The sequence below is a fragment of the Monodon monoceros genome, unplaced genomic scaffold (genome assembly GCF_005190385.1).
Source record: "Monodon monoceros isolate NGI ecotype Baffin Bay Population unplaced genomic scaffold, NGI_Narwhal_1 Super_Scaffold_13, whole genome shotgun sequence".
NCBI lineage: Eukaryota > Metazoa > Chordata > Mammalia > Artiodactyla > Monodontidae > Monodon > Monodon monoceros.
Window position 1 is genome coordinate 85,113,932 of NW_021703769.1, and position 14,901 is coordinate 85,128,832.

The window sequence follows — 14,901 nt, forward strand, 5'->3', positions numbered from 1 at the left end:
GGGGAGGGGGAGGGAGGGAGGGGAGGGGGGAGGAGCCTCCACAGGCCACTGCAGAGTCGGCGGCGCAGAGGAATCAGCTGTGGCAGGGGTGGGGAAGAAGCAGCAGCAGAGATCTGCATCCTCCCCCGGGGCGGGGAGCCCACCCCTACCCCCACCCCCACCCCCTGCCCAGTGAGTGTCCCTTGCTGGGCTTTGTCTCCTAGGACACAGGTGTCCCCCCTGGGCTGGGGAAGGCTCCTCCCATGGAGAAAGCTGCCCCCTGACCTGTAAGGTCGGTGTCGGCCAGGGCCGTACAGATTTACGGGTGTGGGGGCCATTGAGGGGGTCTCCACGGTGACCTGGGGCCGAAGTCCCAGAGCAAATAGCCCGAGCTGGGCAAGGCCCCCTCAGGACCGGGCCGTGGCCTCAGCTGCTGTTACCGAGGACCCACCGGGATGGGCCCCAGAGCTCCTTCAATCCTGTGATTGGGCTGTACTCTCCGTGGTACAGACGGGTAAACCGAGGCCAGGGAGGCCATGCGGGCCGAGCAGAACTCGAACCTTGAACCCAGGCCTTTCTGGGCTCCAAGTGGCTCTGTTGCCTCGGGCCTCTCCCACCTTCCCTCCGGGGGTGGGGTGGGAGCTGGTGGCCTGGCTGAGGTGGGGGAGGGGCCTCCCAGCCCACCCCGCTGACCACGCCCCCCCCCAGGCCTTCCGTGTGGCTGAGGAGCAGCTGGGCATCCCGGCCTTGCTGGACGCCGAGGACATGGTGGCCCTGAAGGTGCCCGACCGGCTGAGCATCCTGACCTACGTGTCCCAGTACTACAACTACTTCCACGGGCGCTCCCCCAGTGAGTGCCTGCATGGCCCTCCCTCTTGGGTCCGCGCCCGGCCCCCCAGCCCGCACCCAGCACTGCCCTGGTTGCCAGGTGCCGCCACCTCCTCCACGTCCTGCTGCAAGTGAAAAGCTGCAAGTGAAAAGCGGGGTCCAGGCCCCCAGGCCTCCCATTGCCCCCGCTGGAGCAGGCTCAGCCGTCCGCCTCCCTGTCCACTGGGCAGACAGCCAGCTCCACGCCTTTCCCTCTCTGTGCGCACAGCTCTTGCCTCGGGCGGCGTGGCTGACCCGTGTGGGCTCCCAGGCCCTGCCGCAGAGGCCCCCACGTGGTGCTGACGGTCAGCTGGCCCTGGCGGGGTGTGGCTGAGAGCAGGCCGGGCAGGGGAGGGGCCGGCCTGGCTTCATCATTCCAGCCACTTTGTGTACCAGCAGCTGAGGGCCAGCCCCCCGCCCCGGCCCAACACGCCTCACCCGGGCTTAGAAATTCCCGGAATCGCTCTGGGCACACGGCCAGCCTGCCTTAGAGCCCTACTTGGTGGAGAAACAGAAAGTGCCTTTTCCCTGACCTCAGATCAGGGCTCTCTGAGGGGAGGGGAGGAGGTGGGGCAGGCCAGGCCCCTGCCGGGAATGGATGCTCACTGGGGCTACCCCTCCCCCCTCCCCGGCCCCCAGAGAGCAGGGGCCGCCCATCCCCACCCCCTGCTCCAGGTCCCAGGCTGGGCACTGGCGCCTCCAGGGAACCTGGACCAGGGGTGGCCCCAGAGTCCTTCAGAGCCAGCATGCGGGGCCGGGGCCCCTGACCCTGTATGTCTCGTGCCAGTTGGGGGCATGGCCGGCGTGAAGAGGCCCCTGTCGGACACCAGTGAGGAACCGTCTGGAAAGAAGGCCCCATCCCAACCTGCCAGGCCTTCGCCCACCCCAGCCCGGGGGCAGCCGCTGTCTCCGGTCAGCACAAACCCCACCGTCCAGCGGAAGGCTGTAAGCACCCTGGCCCGCCCTCCCTCTGGTTCTTGGGTTTTCCACCAGCTTCTACTGAGTGGGGCTCTTGGGCCTGAGTGTGTCCCTAACCCACAGTGCCCAGGGTGGGGTGGGGTCCCCTCGGGTCCCAGACACGGCCTCAGCTGCCCCCTGGACTGGCTCCCCAAGTGGTGGTCAGGATATGATCCCCGTTGTACAGACAGGTAAACCGAGGCCAGGGAGGCCCCGAAGGCCAAGTAGGGCCCCGAGCGGGTGTCTTGCCTAGGCCACCCCCCACCCCGTAGGGCCAGGAGAGCATGTGGGCATGTCTTTCACTCCCAGGCCAGCCCTGGAAAGTGAGGTACGGTTGCCCCACTTTTCAGAGGTGGAGATGGGACAGGGTGATGACTTGGGGCGGGGCACTGGGGATTGGGTAGGATTTCTGCACCTTGGGGTGGGAATAGGAGGTGCCAGAATCTGTCTCCTGGCCTCTGGAGACCCCCAAAGTCAGCCCCCAGCCCCCTGCCCTTGGGCCAGGCTGGAGACCCTGCACACAGAGTCCGGCGGCCTGGGCACGGGCCGCCTCTGGGACCAACACCCTCCGGTCTGTACGGTGGAATCTCTGACGGGGCGGGGCGGCTGTGAGGAGGGAAGGTGGGGCAGGCCTGTCAATGGCTCCCCCGGCAGGGCCAGGCTGCGGTTGGCTCTGTCAGCAGCACCTGTGGCGTCTGCGGGAAGCACGTGCACCTTGTACAGCGGCACTTGGCACATGGGAGGCTGTACCACCGGAGCTGCTTCAGGTGGGCCCGTGTGCGTGCTGATGGGACGAGCAGCCCTGATGGCCCCGGGGGAGCCTGGGAGAAGAGGTGTGCGTTGAGTGAGCTGCCACCCGCACGAGGGCACCCGGGATCCACGTGTGCCTGCCCTGGGGAGGCGGGAGGGAACACGCCTGTGGCTGGAGCCCCCTCCGGTTTCCCCGCCTACCCCAGGTGTAAGCAGGGCTCCTACACGCTGCACTCGGGGGCCCACAAGGCCACAGCAGAGCCCGGCGTCTTCGTCTGCCCTGGCCACCACCCTGGAACCGCCTCTGCTGGCCCCACGTTGCCGGGCTCGGCCCCCAGGCGGCCTGGAGCCCTGTCCATGGACTCCAAGACCCCTGGCTCCCCGAAGAAGGCCCAGGAGGCGAGCGGGCAGAGAGACGCAGGGCCAAAGGCCAGGCCGCCCGCGTGGGAGCCCGCGGTGGGCAGCCCGACTGCCAAAGGTTACCCTCCGGCTGCAGCTGACCCTCCGGCCACCGCCTGCTCCCACGTCCACGCGGGGAGCCCAGCCGGGGCCAGGCTCTCGGTGGGCCCCGTGGGTGGCAAGGCCAGCACTCGCGTGACCAACAGCTCTCCGACGGGGTGGTCGTCGCCGGCAGGCAGCCCTCGTTCCGCCGTGACCCCGAGTGCCCGGGACTCTCGCCCGGCCACACCACAAGGCCGGGTAACCCCCCGAGGGGCAGCCCCTCAGACCAAGCTCAGCTCAGGGCCAGCGTCTCCGGTCCCAGCGAGCGCCCCGGCCTGGACCCCATCGTCCTCCAGGACGCAGCAGGCCCGGGAGAGGTTCTTCCAGACGCCTGGAGCTGCCCCCCACGCTGGCCCGGCTGGCGGGGCCCCAGCTGCGGCGGACGCTCCTTCCAGGGACGGCAGCAGGGAACAGGTGCTGAGCCTCCTCCGCAAGGCCCTCCACGAGCTGGGGGCAGCTGGTGCTCAGGCGCCCGGCAGGTGGGTGGAGAAGGAGGGGCAGGGGGTGCGAGCCCGGAGGCCAGAGGGGCTGGGGCGGCCGGGGAGGGCTTCTGGGCTCTGGCCCTGCGGGGCTGTGTGACGGCGGGGCTGCTTGTGCCCTGCCACAGTGTCCTCATCTGGGAAATGTGGCGACGTAGACAAGGGAGCAGAGTGCCAGGTGGCCGGCAGGACGGGGACGCGGCTGTACACTGTAGAGCCGGTCTGACTTGCTTGGGGGCACGGGTGCAGTGACGCTGCCGCCCGGGGCCTGGCCACACCCAGTCCTATGTGAGGACACATTTCACAGATGAGGAAACTGAGGCCGGGGGTGGTCCGAGCCCCCCAGGTGGGGCTGCCCAGGGCCTCGTGCCTTCTGCACAATGGACACGGAGCTGATGGGGTGACGGGGTGAAGGCGGGTCGCCGTGCTGCTGTCCTGGGGCTGCTGGACACAGCACCGAGCCTGGGTGGCTGGAACAGCGGACCTTGTTCCTTCACAGAGCTGGAGGCCCAAAGTCGGAGCTCCAGGTGTGGGCAGGGCCACTCCCTCTGCAGGCCCGCGGGGGCTCCCTTTGCCTCTTCCAGCTCCTGAGGGCGCCCGCGGCCCTTGACTCGCGTCTCCTCTGTCTTCACGGCCTCCTCTCTGTGCGTCTGTCCTCTCCTTTTCGTGCTTGTTTTCGGTGTCAGGGCCTCCCTAGTCCAGGATGACCTCGTCCTAACTTGATTTTACCTGCCAAGAGCCTGCTTCCAAATCAGGTCACACCCTGAGCTTCCGGGGGGTGGGAATCTGGGGGGACACCATTGGCCCTGCTACAGTCGCCCAGCAAGCCTCCACACCGGGCTGGCGACAGGGCTGCGCCCGCTGCCTCGGCTAGGAGCTGCTGATGCTGTGACCCCCCGGGCCAGCGGGTGGTGCCAGGGGCTCCCAGGGAGGGCACAGGGCGGGGGACAGCGGGCCCGCCTGCCACCCCAGCGCTGAGGGCTGTCCGAGGCTGTCGGGAGTGAGGGTGTGTAAGGACTCTGCCGGGAGTGCTCCCTGGGGCGCATCTGGCCCAGCTCCCCCTGGGAGCCCAGCCCCTCCTGGGAGCCCAGCCCCTCCTGGGAGCCCAGCCTGGGATGGGGGAGGAGCAGGGGGAGAGAACTTGGTCGCATAAGGGGCCCGGGGCACCCGGAGGAGCTGCCCTGGCTCGCGGAGGTGCCCGGGGGCCCTGTCGACAGCCTTACTTCCGGCACGTGTGCACGTGGGGGGACGCAGTGTGGCCGTGTGCGGGCCTCCTGGATGTGGCTCAGGATGGAGCTCGGCCTCCATGCTGAAGGCCCAGCTGCTCCTGGGCAGGCGGGTGGGTGGAGGAGGGAGGCCCCGGGGGGCAGACCCCACGGCAGCGCCCTAGGCGCGGTGGGTCTGGGGGGGTGTTAATGTCAGCCGATACTGGGCTTGAACAGGAGGGTGACGTCTGCCTACAACCCGCCTCATCTCTCGGGAGGGGAGGGTGGGCACTGGGGAGCAGCTGCCAGCGGAGGCCGAGGGGCTTCTGCCTGGGGGTCGTGGGGGGGCTTCCGGATGCAGCCATGCCCGACACCTGCGCCCTCACCCACAGGCCCTCCCTCGCCACCGGCCCTGCGCCCAACTCCCATCCCAGGTCCGAAGGGCCAGGAGCAAGTCCAGCAGCCACGCGTCCACAGTCGGCGTCTCCGCAGGCCCTTAGCCCCGCTGCGAGGACCGTGCCACCGGCCCCCCGGAGTGCAGGCAGCATCTCGCTGGTGTCCGCGCCGCCCCAGGCGGGCAGGAAAGCCTCGGCTGCACCCTCAGGGGCCGTCGGGGCGGGTGCTGGCTCCAGGTTGAAGCCGGAGGCCCCGCGGGCCGAGGGTAAGGGCCCCCACGTCACAGGCGGAGCTGGGGTCACTGCACCCAGGCTGTCGCCATGCGTTGCGGCCGCTCTGCTCCCCGGCCTGCGGTTTGCTGTCGCACAGTCTGGCTCCCGGGGTCCCGCCTGGGGATGCGTCACCCTGTGTCACCGTCACCCGCCTGCCGGACGCCCCGTGGCCCGGCCCCTGCCGCGCTGCTGCTCCCTGGTGACGGCGCCCGGTGGGGGTGGGGCCGGTGCCCATGCGTGCTGCCCTCCCGCTTTGCCGCACTGTGGAGTCCCCCCTCTCCTGCGGGGTTTGCCGCCGCTGTCCATGTGCGTCTGTCGTCACTGCCCTGTCCTGGCGACGGTGGCCCTGTGCTCTGAAGGCCCTGAAGCCCCCCTGACTGCCCTGGCCGTGGGCCCTGGGCTGTTTTGGACACTTTCTGCGGAACTACAGAGTTGGTCCTTTCTGGGTGCTGGGGCTGTCTCTTAGGGGCACCCGTGGTATCGCTGAGCTGGCAGCACGCAGCACGCAAAGCATTCTTCCCACTCTTTCCCGTGGCTGAGCCTCCAGCCTGGAGGCCACTCTCCCCTGTGCCAAGGAGGCCTGCAGGTCATCACCGCCCCACATACAGCCGGTCTGCATCCCTGGGGCTCACCGCCATACCCTTGCCTGTTTGGCAGCAGGGGAAGTTGGGGCCCAGAGAGGGGCAGTGAATTGAATCTCCCAGGCACACATAGCACAGGGCGGAGTCCTGTCCCCAGCTCAGCCAGTGGCTCCTTCCCGGGAGCCAGGTTGGCCACAGGGGTACCTGAGGGTGGGATGGCAGCAGGAAGAAGGGGTGGGGGAGGTGCAGCCTTTCCCAGCAGACCGCCCTCCCTCACCCCCACCCAGGCCCGAGTGCCAGCCCCCAGGAGGGCCAGGAGGACGGGCCGGCAGGATGGAGGGCCCGCCTGAAGCCCGTGGAGAAGAAAAGCCCCGCTGAGAGGTGAGCGGTGGGTGGTCTGCTGGGCGCTGGACCTATGCCCGTGCCGTGGGTTTGTACACACAGGAGCCTATGTCCGGGGCAAGCACAGGGCCTGGCACACAGTAGGCGCTTCACACGTGCTTGCAGGTGAGTGACAGCACACACACACACCCACCAACTGACATCCACAGCAGGGCTGTGTGCACATCTCGCCGTGCGTGTCAGCTGTAGAAGCAGAAACCAGCTCCTGCCGGCCTGAGTGGCCCAGGCCAAGCGCCCTCGTGTAACTGGACTTGCAAGTCAGGGAGGGTCCATCAGGACCCTCGGTGTCCTCGCTCTGAACCAGTCTGGAGGCCCTGGGGAATGCGAGCACGTTCACTGGTGTGCACCCACCAGGCCTGACCCCAGTGCTGGGCTGGGACCCCCATTCGCTGTGGGGAGGGACAGCCCCCCCAGAAAGCTCAGTTAGGATGGAGAGGGAGAGAAGGCCACTGCAGCCTTCCGTGGATGAGGTCACAGCCGCTGGGGTCACACAGGTGACTGAGCCCATGTTGGTCCGGGTCCGCTGTGCGTGGCGGCTGCCCTGTGTGTGCCCCGCGGGGGTTCGTCACGCATGCTCGGGGTCCCAGGTAGGGGTGGGGCCGGTGCCCATGTGTGCATCGGCTGTGGGTACCTGAACATATGCTCACACCTGTGATGTAGGTGCATCTGTCAACATGCACCTGTGCTCCAGGAGGTGGGAGAGTCAGGGACGTGAGCCCGAGGGGCACCACGAGGCCCCTCCTTCGGGCCGGCATGCGTCCCCCAGGCTTGTCTGCACCGGGGTGCTGGGCAGCCTGTCCCCCCTCCCCTGACCTCTTGCCTTCCATTCAGGGCTCTGGAGCTGAAGGAGCCTCAGGTCCTGGGAGAGCCGAGGGCGGGTCATGCACCCCAGAAGGTCTCTGGGAGCTCCGAGGGGGGTGTCCGCATCACCCTGACCCCTGTGCGAGCGGACAGGACACCAGGCCCGGCCGGGTCCAGCCTCCTAGGTAATGCCAGACAGAAGCCCCCTGGCCGTCCCCAGCCAGACAGCCCGGGTCTAGGTGGTCCTCTCCTTGGGGGCAGTGGCCCTGCTTGGCCAGGGGAGCTGCTGGTCCTGGCGGGTGGGTATGTATGTGTAATGCGTGTGTGCATGCCTGTGCACGTGCGTGACTGTGCGTGTCTGTTCTTAGCACTCAGCCGTCCTTGCACAGGTCACCAACCTACTGGGCTCGTTTCCCCATGTGCTGTTGAGGGTCAGGATTCTGCCCCTTCCCCCGCCCGTGGACGTGACCCCTCCCGTCGGGCAGGATGTGGCTGTGAGGGCTGACCCCCGTGTTGGTGCCCCTCTGGGGGGTCCCAGCTCAGGGAAGCAGTGGGGGGAGGGCGCCGGGCCTGCTGACCTGACATGTGACTCTGTCCCCCACCCGTGGGCAGCTGCATCCCCCTCCCCCTTCCAGTCCCCATCCCGCCGCAGGAAGCTGGCGGTCCCTGCCAGCCTAGACGTTTCTGGCAGCTGGCTTCAGCCGGAGCCCTCGGGGAAGGAAGCCCCTGCCTGGAGCCGGAAGAAGGAGGAGAAAGCCCCTCCCCAGGGTGAACCAGGTCAGCCCAGGCACGCCGCCCGGTTCCTCCTTGGGGTGCAGATGAAGGGGGCTCCTCTAGGAGGATGTGCCCGGCGGGGATTTGGAGGATATATAGGAGCCCACGGAGCCTAGAATGGAGGGAGGACGAGCCTGGGGGCGACCTGGCGGAGGCTGCGCCCCGGGCCCTTTCAGGGTAGGGACAGTGGACCAAGTAGAGGCCTCACCTGCCGCCTGGTGCCGGAGTCCGCAGGCGCTCGGCGACGATGGAGCATTTGCTCCGGGCAGCTGGTGGGAAGGGTGTCCGATGCTGCTGACCTGGAGGAGGGCAGGGGCCCAGGTGGGCACAGGGACTTCGGGGACGGGGCCTGGGTCTGTCTGTGAGCTCTCGCCCTTTGGACAGCAGCCGGGGCTGCCCAGGGGCCTGCTGGGTGCAGCAGGGAAGCCGGGGTGCAGGGGGTGTCCCGGGAGGATGGGGCTGGGTGGGTGGTCGGGCCCCCTTCCAGACCACGCCTGGGTCACGTTGGGCCTGGTGCCTGAAGAGGCCTGTCCTGCCCCTTCTCCAGGGAGGCCCTCGGGCCCGGCCGGCATCCCTGTTCCGCCTGGCGAGTCAGTGCCCTCCCCGGTCAGGGTGAGTAGGCTAGGGTGCAGGTGGGTGAGGGGCTCAGCCCCGGGGGGCCCCCCGCCCCCACCCCCCTCACCACGCCCTCATCCCCAGCTGCACCCTGACTACGTGCCCCAGGAGGAGATCCAGCGGCAGGTGCAGGACATCGAGAGGCAGCTGGATGCCCTGGAGCTCCGGGGTGTGGAGCTGGAGAAGCGCCTGCGTGCGGCCGAGGAGGGTGAGCCCCGGGCGGACCCCCTCCGCAAACTCCTCTGCCGGCTCCACCCTGGGGCCGGGCCCCGCCCCCGCGCAGGCCCGCCCGCCCCGTGCCCAGCAGCCCCTCTCCGCAGGCGCCTCGGAGGACGCCCTCATGGTGGCCTGGCTCCGGCTCGTCCACGAGAAGCAGCTCCTGCTGAGGCTGGAGTCTGAGCTGACGCACAGGTGAGTGGTTCCCCTGAGGCCTCCGGAAGGTGCTCCTCCCCGCATGGGCCTGTCCGGCGCGGGGAGGCCAGTGGCCGGGCCGGGCTCACATCCGTGTCACCGCGGCAGGGCCAGGGACCAGCGCCTGGAGGAGCAGCAGCTGGACATCGAGGGGGAGCTGCGCCGGCTGATGGCCAAGCCGGGTGCGTCCCCCGCACCCAGCGTGGAGCCCAGGCCAGCGGAGGTGGGAGGGAGTGTGAGGGGGGCTCAGTCCCAGGAGGCGGGTACGGGTGCGGCTTTCCAAGTCCCTCTCACGGGTGGCTGCCAGGAGGAGGCGATCATGGCACACTCTCTCGAGCCGCGGTGGAGTTTCAGCTCCTCCACTTCCTGGCTGTGTGTCCTTGGCTGAGTCACTTAACCTCTCTGTGCTTGGGTTTCATCCCTGCAAAGTGGGGGCAGTTCTAGCGCCACCTCCTTCAGCTGTTGTGAGGACTGAGTTAATGTGTGCAGGGGGTGGGTAGTGAGTGCCCAGTCTCTGATACGGCTGTTCGTTTACTCATTCATTCATTCACTCACTTATTCATACATTCACTTATTCATTCAACCGGCGTTGCCAAGAGCCCACCATAGGCCCCAAGACCCCACCCCCTCTTCCAGTGGAGGAGCCTGACCCTTGGGGAGTGGGGTCACTTTGTCCCTGAGCAGCGTGGGGACAGCAGGGCTCCGGCTGATGCCAGCTGTCCCTGCAGAGGCTCTGAAGTCCCCCCAGGACCGGCAGCGGGAGCAGGACCTGCTGAACCAGTACGTGAACACCGTCAATGACCGCAGTGACATCATCGACCTCCTGGATGAGGACCGGCTCAGGTGAGGGTGGAGCCCAGGGGAGGGCAGGGCCTGGGGCCCAGGGGAGGGCGGAGCCCATCGGGAGGGGGATTCCCGCCACATACACCTTGCAGGTGGGGCCAGAGGCCGAGGGCAGGCCCTGCCCGGCAGCCTGTATTCGAGTTTCTCCCCCCGATGAGGCCTCTTGTGCACCCAGGCCCCTCCTGTCCCCAGGCCACTGCTGAGGGGCTGGGCCCCGAGGGGCCAGGCACCTGCCCTGGGAGGGGAGAGGGTGGTGCCAGTGTGTGGCTTATGGGCGGGTGAGAGGGCAGGTGCCCCGGTGTTGGGTGGGCTCAGGCCCACCGCGGGCGTGGTCCTCACGGCCGTTCTCTTTCAGGGAGCAGCAGGAGGATGAGATCCTGCAGAACATGATCCGGAAGATGGGTGACTGGGTGGCGTGGGAGGTCGGGGCTGGGCTGGACCCCGGGGGAGTTGGGCCTCCTGTAGGAGTGGGTGCTGGGACCCACATGGCAGGCTCACCCTAGGGAGTGAGTTCCCCATCGCTTGAGGGATCCAAGAAGCACGGATGGCCCTGTGGTCGGGGTGAGGGGACTGCTTTGCTCTCCAGCCGTGCCCAGCCCAGTGGACACTCTAAGGGCAGGCGCACGGTGGTTCCCCCGGGGAGGGCAGAGGGTTGGGCTCTGCTGGGGCCTGGGAGGCTCTGTGGGTGGCAGGGAAGGCCGCAGGGCACTGGCCATCAGGTGGGCGAGTGACCCATCTGTGTCTGTCCCCCAGACCTGCAGAGGAGTGGTGGGGAGCAGAGGAAGAAGCCCAGGTTCCGCTTGTCCAGCATCTGGTCCCCAAAGAGCAGAAGCAGGACCCCCGAGTAGCTGCCTGGTGGGGCTCCAGGACCCTCACGCGGGTGGGGTAGGGACGTGGGTGGTGGGACCTGCACCGCCCTCTCTGTGGGGTCTGAGCAGCCTCAATAAAGAAACTGACCATGTGGCCTGGGTTCCCTCTCCCATGTGGTCACGTGCTCCTGGGCAGCCCAGGGGTCTTGGCCATGTTCCATTTCTGCACCAGCGTGGATGTGCCCATGGCCTTGAGAAGACGCTGACCCTCTGGGCTTGGCTCGGGCCCTCTGACACGGGCATTTTAGCCGTTCCTGACCTGGCTGCGTGGACAGGCTGGACATGAGCCTTACAGGAACTGGGACAGGGCGGGTCTGTGGAAGCTGCAGTCGGTGCTGGCCCTGCCCCCATGTGGGGATCGCAGTCAAGATCTGTGACTTTGACCTTTAGGATGGAGGCCAGCTGGACCCTGGGACCGAGTTCCTGGCGTCCAGCAAGGGAATGGGGCCCACCGCCCTTCCCGACTTCTGGTGGGGGCCCACAGCCATGCAGGGAAGGACTGAGGGAGCAGAGTCTCCTTGCGGCCCAGCCCTGAGTCCTCAGCAGCGCTGCCCCCCACCCTCGGGAGACCTGCAGAGTAACCTCCCCTCCGGGCGCCAGCTTCCTCACCTGTGTACGGCGGCTGTAGCTGTGTCTTCCTGTGCTGTCTGCACTGCAGAGCCCTTCATGGTGGTCCCGTTGGACCCTCAGCGATGGCGAAGTGCCAGTCCTCCCCACCGGGTGCCAGGCCGGGTCCTGACCTGTGGGTCCTGCTAGGGACAGAGCTGGGAGGTCCTGGCCGAGTGTGTTGGGCCCCAGGACCTCTCACTACTCCTGCTTTCTTTACTGGGTGTTGGAGGGGCTCAGGTGGGGATTTTTGGAACTTGAGGTCAGGATGTGATCTGGGGCAAGGAGGGCAGCTGCCTGGCGTGGAGATGGATTCACAGTCATGTCTGTGCTGCTCGGCTGTGTGGCCTTGGGCTAGGGCCCTGCCCTCTCTGAGCCTTTGGTGACCGGTGGGTTGCTTGTTGCCTGTGAGGTTGATGGGGTCACGTGGCTGTGTCTGAACCAGCAGTGATGGTGGAGGAGCTCAGAAACTGTCTGCTGCCCTCCATCACAGTGAGCCCCCCCTGGAGGGTGGGGTGATAGAGGGAGATGGGTGGCCCTGCGTGGTCAGTGGGGCCTGGACTGTGCAGGGACTTGGCCAGGTGGGGCAGCTTGGCTTCCTTCCTCAGGCGGTTCTGAGCAGAGGCCCTGGTGGGACTTGCGTGTTAGGAGGAGGGCTGTGGAGGGCGGCCTGGACCAGCCTGCCTGACCCTTTAGCTGAGACCCCGGCGCCCCCTACGCTGTCCTTCCAGGCATGCCCCACCTGGGACCTGCGGCAATGTGGCCTCTTCACCACCAGGGGGCAGCAGAGGGCCACTAAGGAAAGGAGCTCCATTTTACTGATAAGGAAACTGAGGCTCAGAGAGGCAAGGCAACCCCCTTGGAGCCACACAGCAAGTTAGCTGTGGCCTGGGACTGGAGCATGAGGCCGCCTCCAGCACTCCCAGGGCTGCGCCCTCCACGTGGTCCTGGGAGCCCGGGTGGGCTGGGGTGTGCGAGGCATCTTTAAGACAGGGCAGGGAGGATTCCACCGACCGTGTATTATCCAGCTCATTAGGCTGTGGGCAACTGGGGCTGGTCCTGCTGGGGACACACATGCTGCCCTCCATCACGGCTGCTCCCTGGGACCCCAGAGGCCGTCCCGGGGGTGCTGGGTGGGCTTAGGGTAGCAGAGCCCCTTCCGGTGGTCACGTCCCCAGGCCCCAAGCCGCCAGCAGGGTGTCCTTGCTGTCCACCGGGGGCCCAGCGCCTTCACGCCCCGTACAACCCGGTCACGGCAGGACAAGCATGGAGGTGTCCTCAGGGGCAGGGAAGTTACCAGGTCGTGCAACGTCCATTCAGCCAGGGGGCAGGGCAGGGGGGACCCTGGGACCACCCTTGAGGATACAGGTGGGGCCTGGCTTCACTGCTGCCCCCCAACTTGGAAGAGAATCAGCCAGTGCTCACCCACCCCAGGGACCCTGACAACTGCAAGGGGGTCCACACCCCAGAGGGGTGCCGGGCACGGCAGGGCACAGCACCGAGTGGGGGCCCAGCCGGACGCAAGCCCCTGTCTGCTGAGTGGCTCCTGGGGCTTTGAGATCCCGCCTGTGCGCACAGGTGGTGCTTAATACGTATCAGGGCCTTTCCCCAGACATGGCCCAGCGGAACCATGTTCCCATCCGTGGACGGGGTCCGGGGCGGGGAGGTGGGTCAGGGAGGGCCGTTCCCTGGGCAGCGCCCCTCACGCCCACACACACCCCGCAGCCCCGAGGGCCTGGGGCCTGAACTGAAGGACGTTCAGGGCAGAGGCGACCCTCGGACTAAGACCTGGCCGTGTGGAGGGTCTGGGCCGTTGGGAACTCAGGGTGGGGGGTGACCCAGCAGGGGCTCCTGGCTGCCCCGGGGAAGCTGGCCGGCTTCCCGCCGTCCCTCCACCCTGGCCTCCCACTGCTGCCTCTGCTCTGCGGCCCGCCGCGGTCCAGGAAGACGTGCCGCAGGCCCTGCCCTCGCAGCTCCTCCGCCTGGAACCCCGCCGTCCACAAGCCTGGCTCCTTAGACAGGCCTGTCCTCGGAGACGCTCCCCTGAGCCCCGGATGGCCCGTCACCCGGGCCGCTTGCAGCACTTGGAGGTCACCTTCGGAATTTTGGGGTTTTGTCTTCGGAGACGGATACTCCACGTCCCCCAGTCAGGGAGCTGGGCTGTGTCCCCAGCTCGCGGGACGGGGCCTGGCACGCGGTGGAGCTCAGCACACTGTCCGGTGAGTGACTGAGTGAATGAATGAAAACTGCATCTCAAGCTGTGACGCTGGACCACTCGGCTGGCCTTTCCGGCCTCGAGTTTTCTCATCTGGGAAGGGGAATAGTGATGCTGCTGGGTGTCCATAGACCCCGGGGACAGAGCCTGCCTGAACCCCGGGCTGGGCGCAGACCTGCTGTGGTTGGGGCCCACCGGGGCTGGAGAAGTACATGGGCTCAGGTGGGCAGAGCGCCCACGGGGTGTGGGAGGGCACACAGCAGGCCCCTCCCACCCCGCTTGGACCTGAGAGAGACGGGAAGGATGCAGGAAGGGGTTCAAGAGCTCCGGGGCTTTCTGGGACATCTCAAAGCTGGTGGCCCTGCCTCCCAGGCCCAGAGGGAGCTTGGCCCGCGGGATGCCGCGACCCCGTCCCCGGCCTCAGTTTCCACCTGCTGTCAACCCCGCACCTGTGCAGGGGTCTGCACAGCCTGTGGGCCCCCACCCCCAGAGCGTCAGAGAGAGGGGCTCCCTTAGGCGACCCCCATCTGACACGGCCCCTGGCCAGGAGCAGGGGATTAGCGGGCACATGAGGCCCCAGCGGCTGTGAGTAATTGTGAGACCCCGGGGGGTGTCCCCACCTGCCTCCTTCACCCCTGCATCCCCCACTGGCTGGTCCCAGCCTCCCCCCTCAGCCAGGGCCTGGGGGGAGGCCAGGGGGTGTGCACAGGTTAGTAGTCTCGGTCTGTGACAACTGAGGCTGGCCTGGCCCTTCCCATGGATGGCACCTGAGCTCCCTGTGCCCACACCCCAGCCAACTCCCCTCCTTTCCCAGAGGAAAGTGTTGAGGCCCAGAGAGGGCAAGGGCCTTCCCTGGGTCACACAGCACAAAGGACAGATGCAGGAGGAGGAGGGGACAGCAGGGCTGTCCTTGGCTGGGCAGAGCTGGCAGAGGGGGGCCACCGGGATGGGGACGCAGGGGTTGGCCCCCCGGGAAGCAGGGGCATGGGCGGGGCCTGGGTTTTGGTGTCATTGGCCTCCGTCTGGGAGGTGCGGGGAGCAGAGCCTGGACTCCCCCAGCGAGGGCCCCCTCCCGTTTGGGAGCTCCCCAGGGGAGGAGCCCTGTTTGGCTGAGCGCGGGCGGGAGCCACAGTTGCCCCACAAACAGAAGCTCTGTGTGGTCTTATGTCTTCACATCCCAGCATCTCTCGGGGTCCCGGAAAGAAAGGGCTGCCCAGGTCTCTACGTGACACATCGAGGTGTGACCCGGCTTCCTCCCACCCACCAGGTCCCTCCTGGGCCACTGACCCCAGGGCTGGCTGTGCCTTCATAGCCGAATCACAGAGGGCGCCCAGGGGTCGAGCTGGGCCTGCTCAGGGGAGGGGCCTCCCCGGGGCCC

At 67.6% G+C, this 14,901-nt stretch overlaps 1 protein-coding gene across 6 annotated transcripts in view; it reads left to right on the top strand.

The window, feature by feature from the left end:
* MICALL2 (MICAL like 2) overlaps nucleotides 1–12,909 on the top strand; it is a 22,561-nt gene extending 9,652 nt beyond the window's left edge. The window contains exons 3-17 of one of the 6 annotated variants that reach the window (XM_029220786.1): nucleotides 688–829; nucleotides 1,634–1,791; nucleotides 2,458–2,570; nucleotides 2,760–3,533; nucleotides 5,131–5,399; nucleotides 6,275–6,368; nucleotides 7,221–7,375; nucleotides 7,803–7,967; nucleotides 8,512–8,576; nucleotides 8,664–8,787; nucleotides 8,900–8,990; nucleotides 9,099–9,172; nucleotides 9,719–9,833; nucleotides 10,189–10,235; nucleotides 10,587–10,788. In XM_029220786.1, the coding sequence (XP_029076619.1) occupies nucleotides 688–829; nucleotides 1,634–1,791; nucleotides 2,458–2,570; nucleotides 2,760–3,533; nucleotides 5,131–5,399; nucleotides 6,275–6,368; nucleotides 7,221–7,375; nucleotides 7,803–7,967; nucleotides 8,512–8,576; nucleotides 8,664–8,787; nucleotides 8,900–8,990; nucleotides 9,099–9,172; nucleotides 9,719–9,833; nucleotides 10,189–10,235; nucleotides 10,587–10,681 (2,481 nt within the window). In that variant the 3' untranslated portion in view covers nucleotides 10,682–10,788. Of the gene's footprint in view, nucleotides 1–687; nucleotides 830–1,633; nucleotides 1,792–2,457; nucleotides 3,534–5,130; nucleotides 5,400–6,274; nucleotides 6,369–7,220; nucleotides 7,376–7,802; nucleotides 7,968–8,511; nucleotides 8,577–8,663; nucleotides 8,788–8,899; nucleotides 8,991–9,098; nucleotides 9,214–9,718; nucleotides 9,834–10,188; nucleotides 10,236–10,586 lie in introns of those variants that run through there. The other 5 variants (XR_003793182.1, XM_029220784.1, XM_029220783.1 and 2 more) reach the window with 5 other exon arrangements.
* The last annotated feature ends 1,992 nt before the right edge of the window (nucleotides 12,910–14,901 follow it).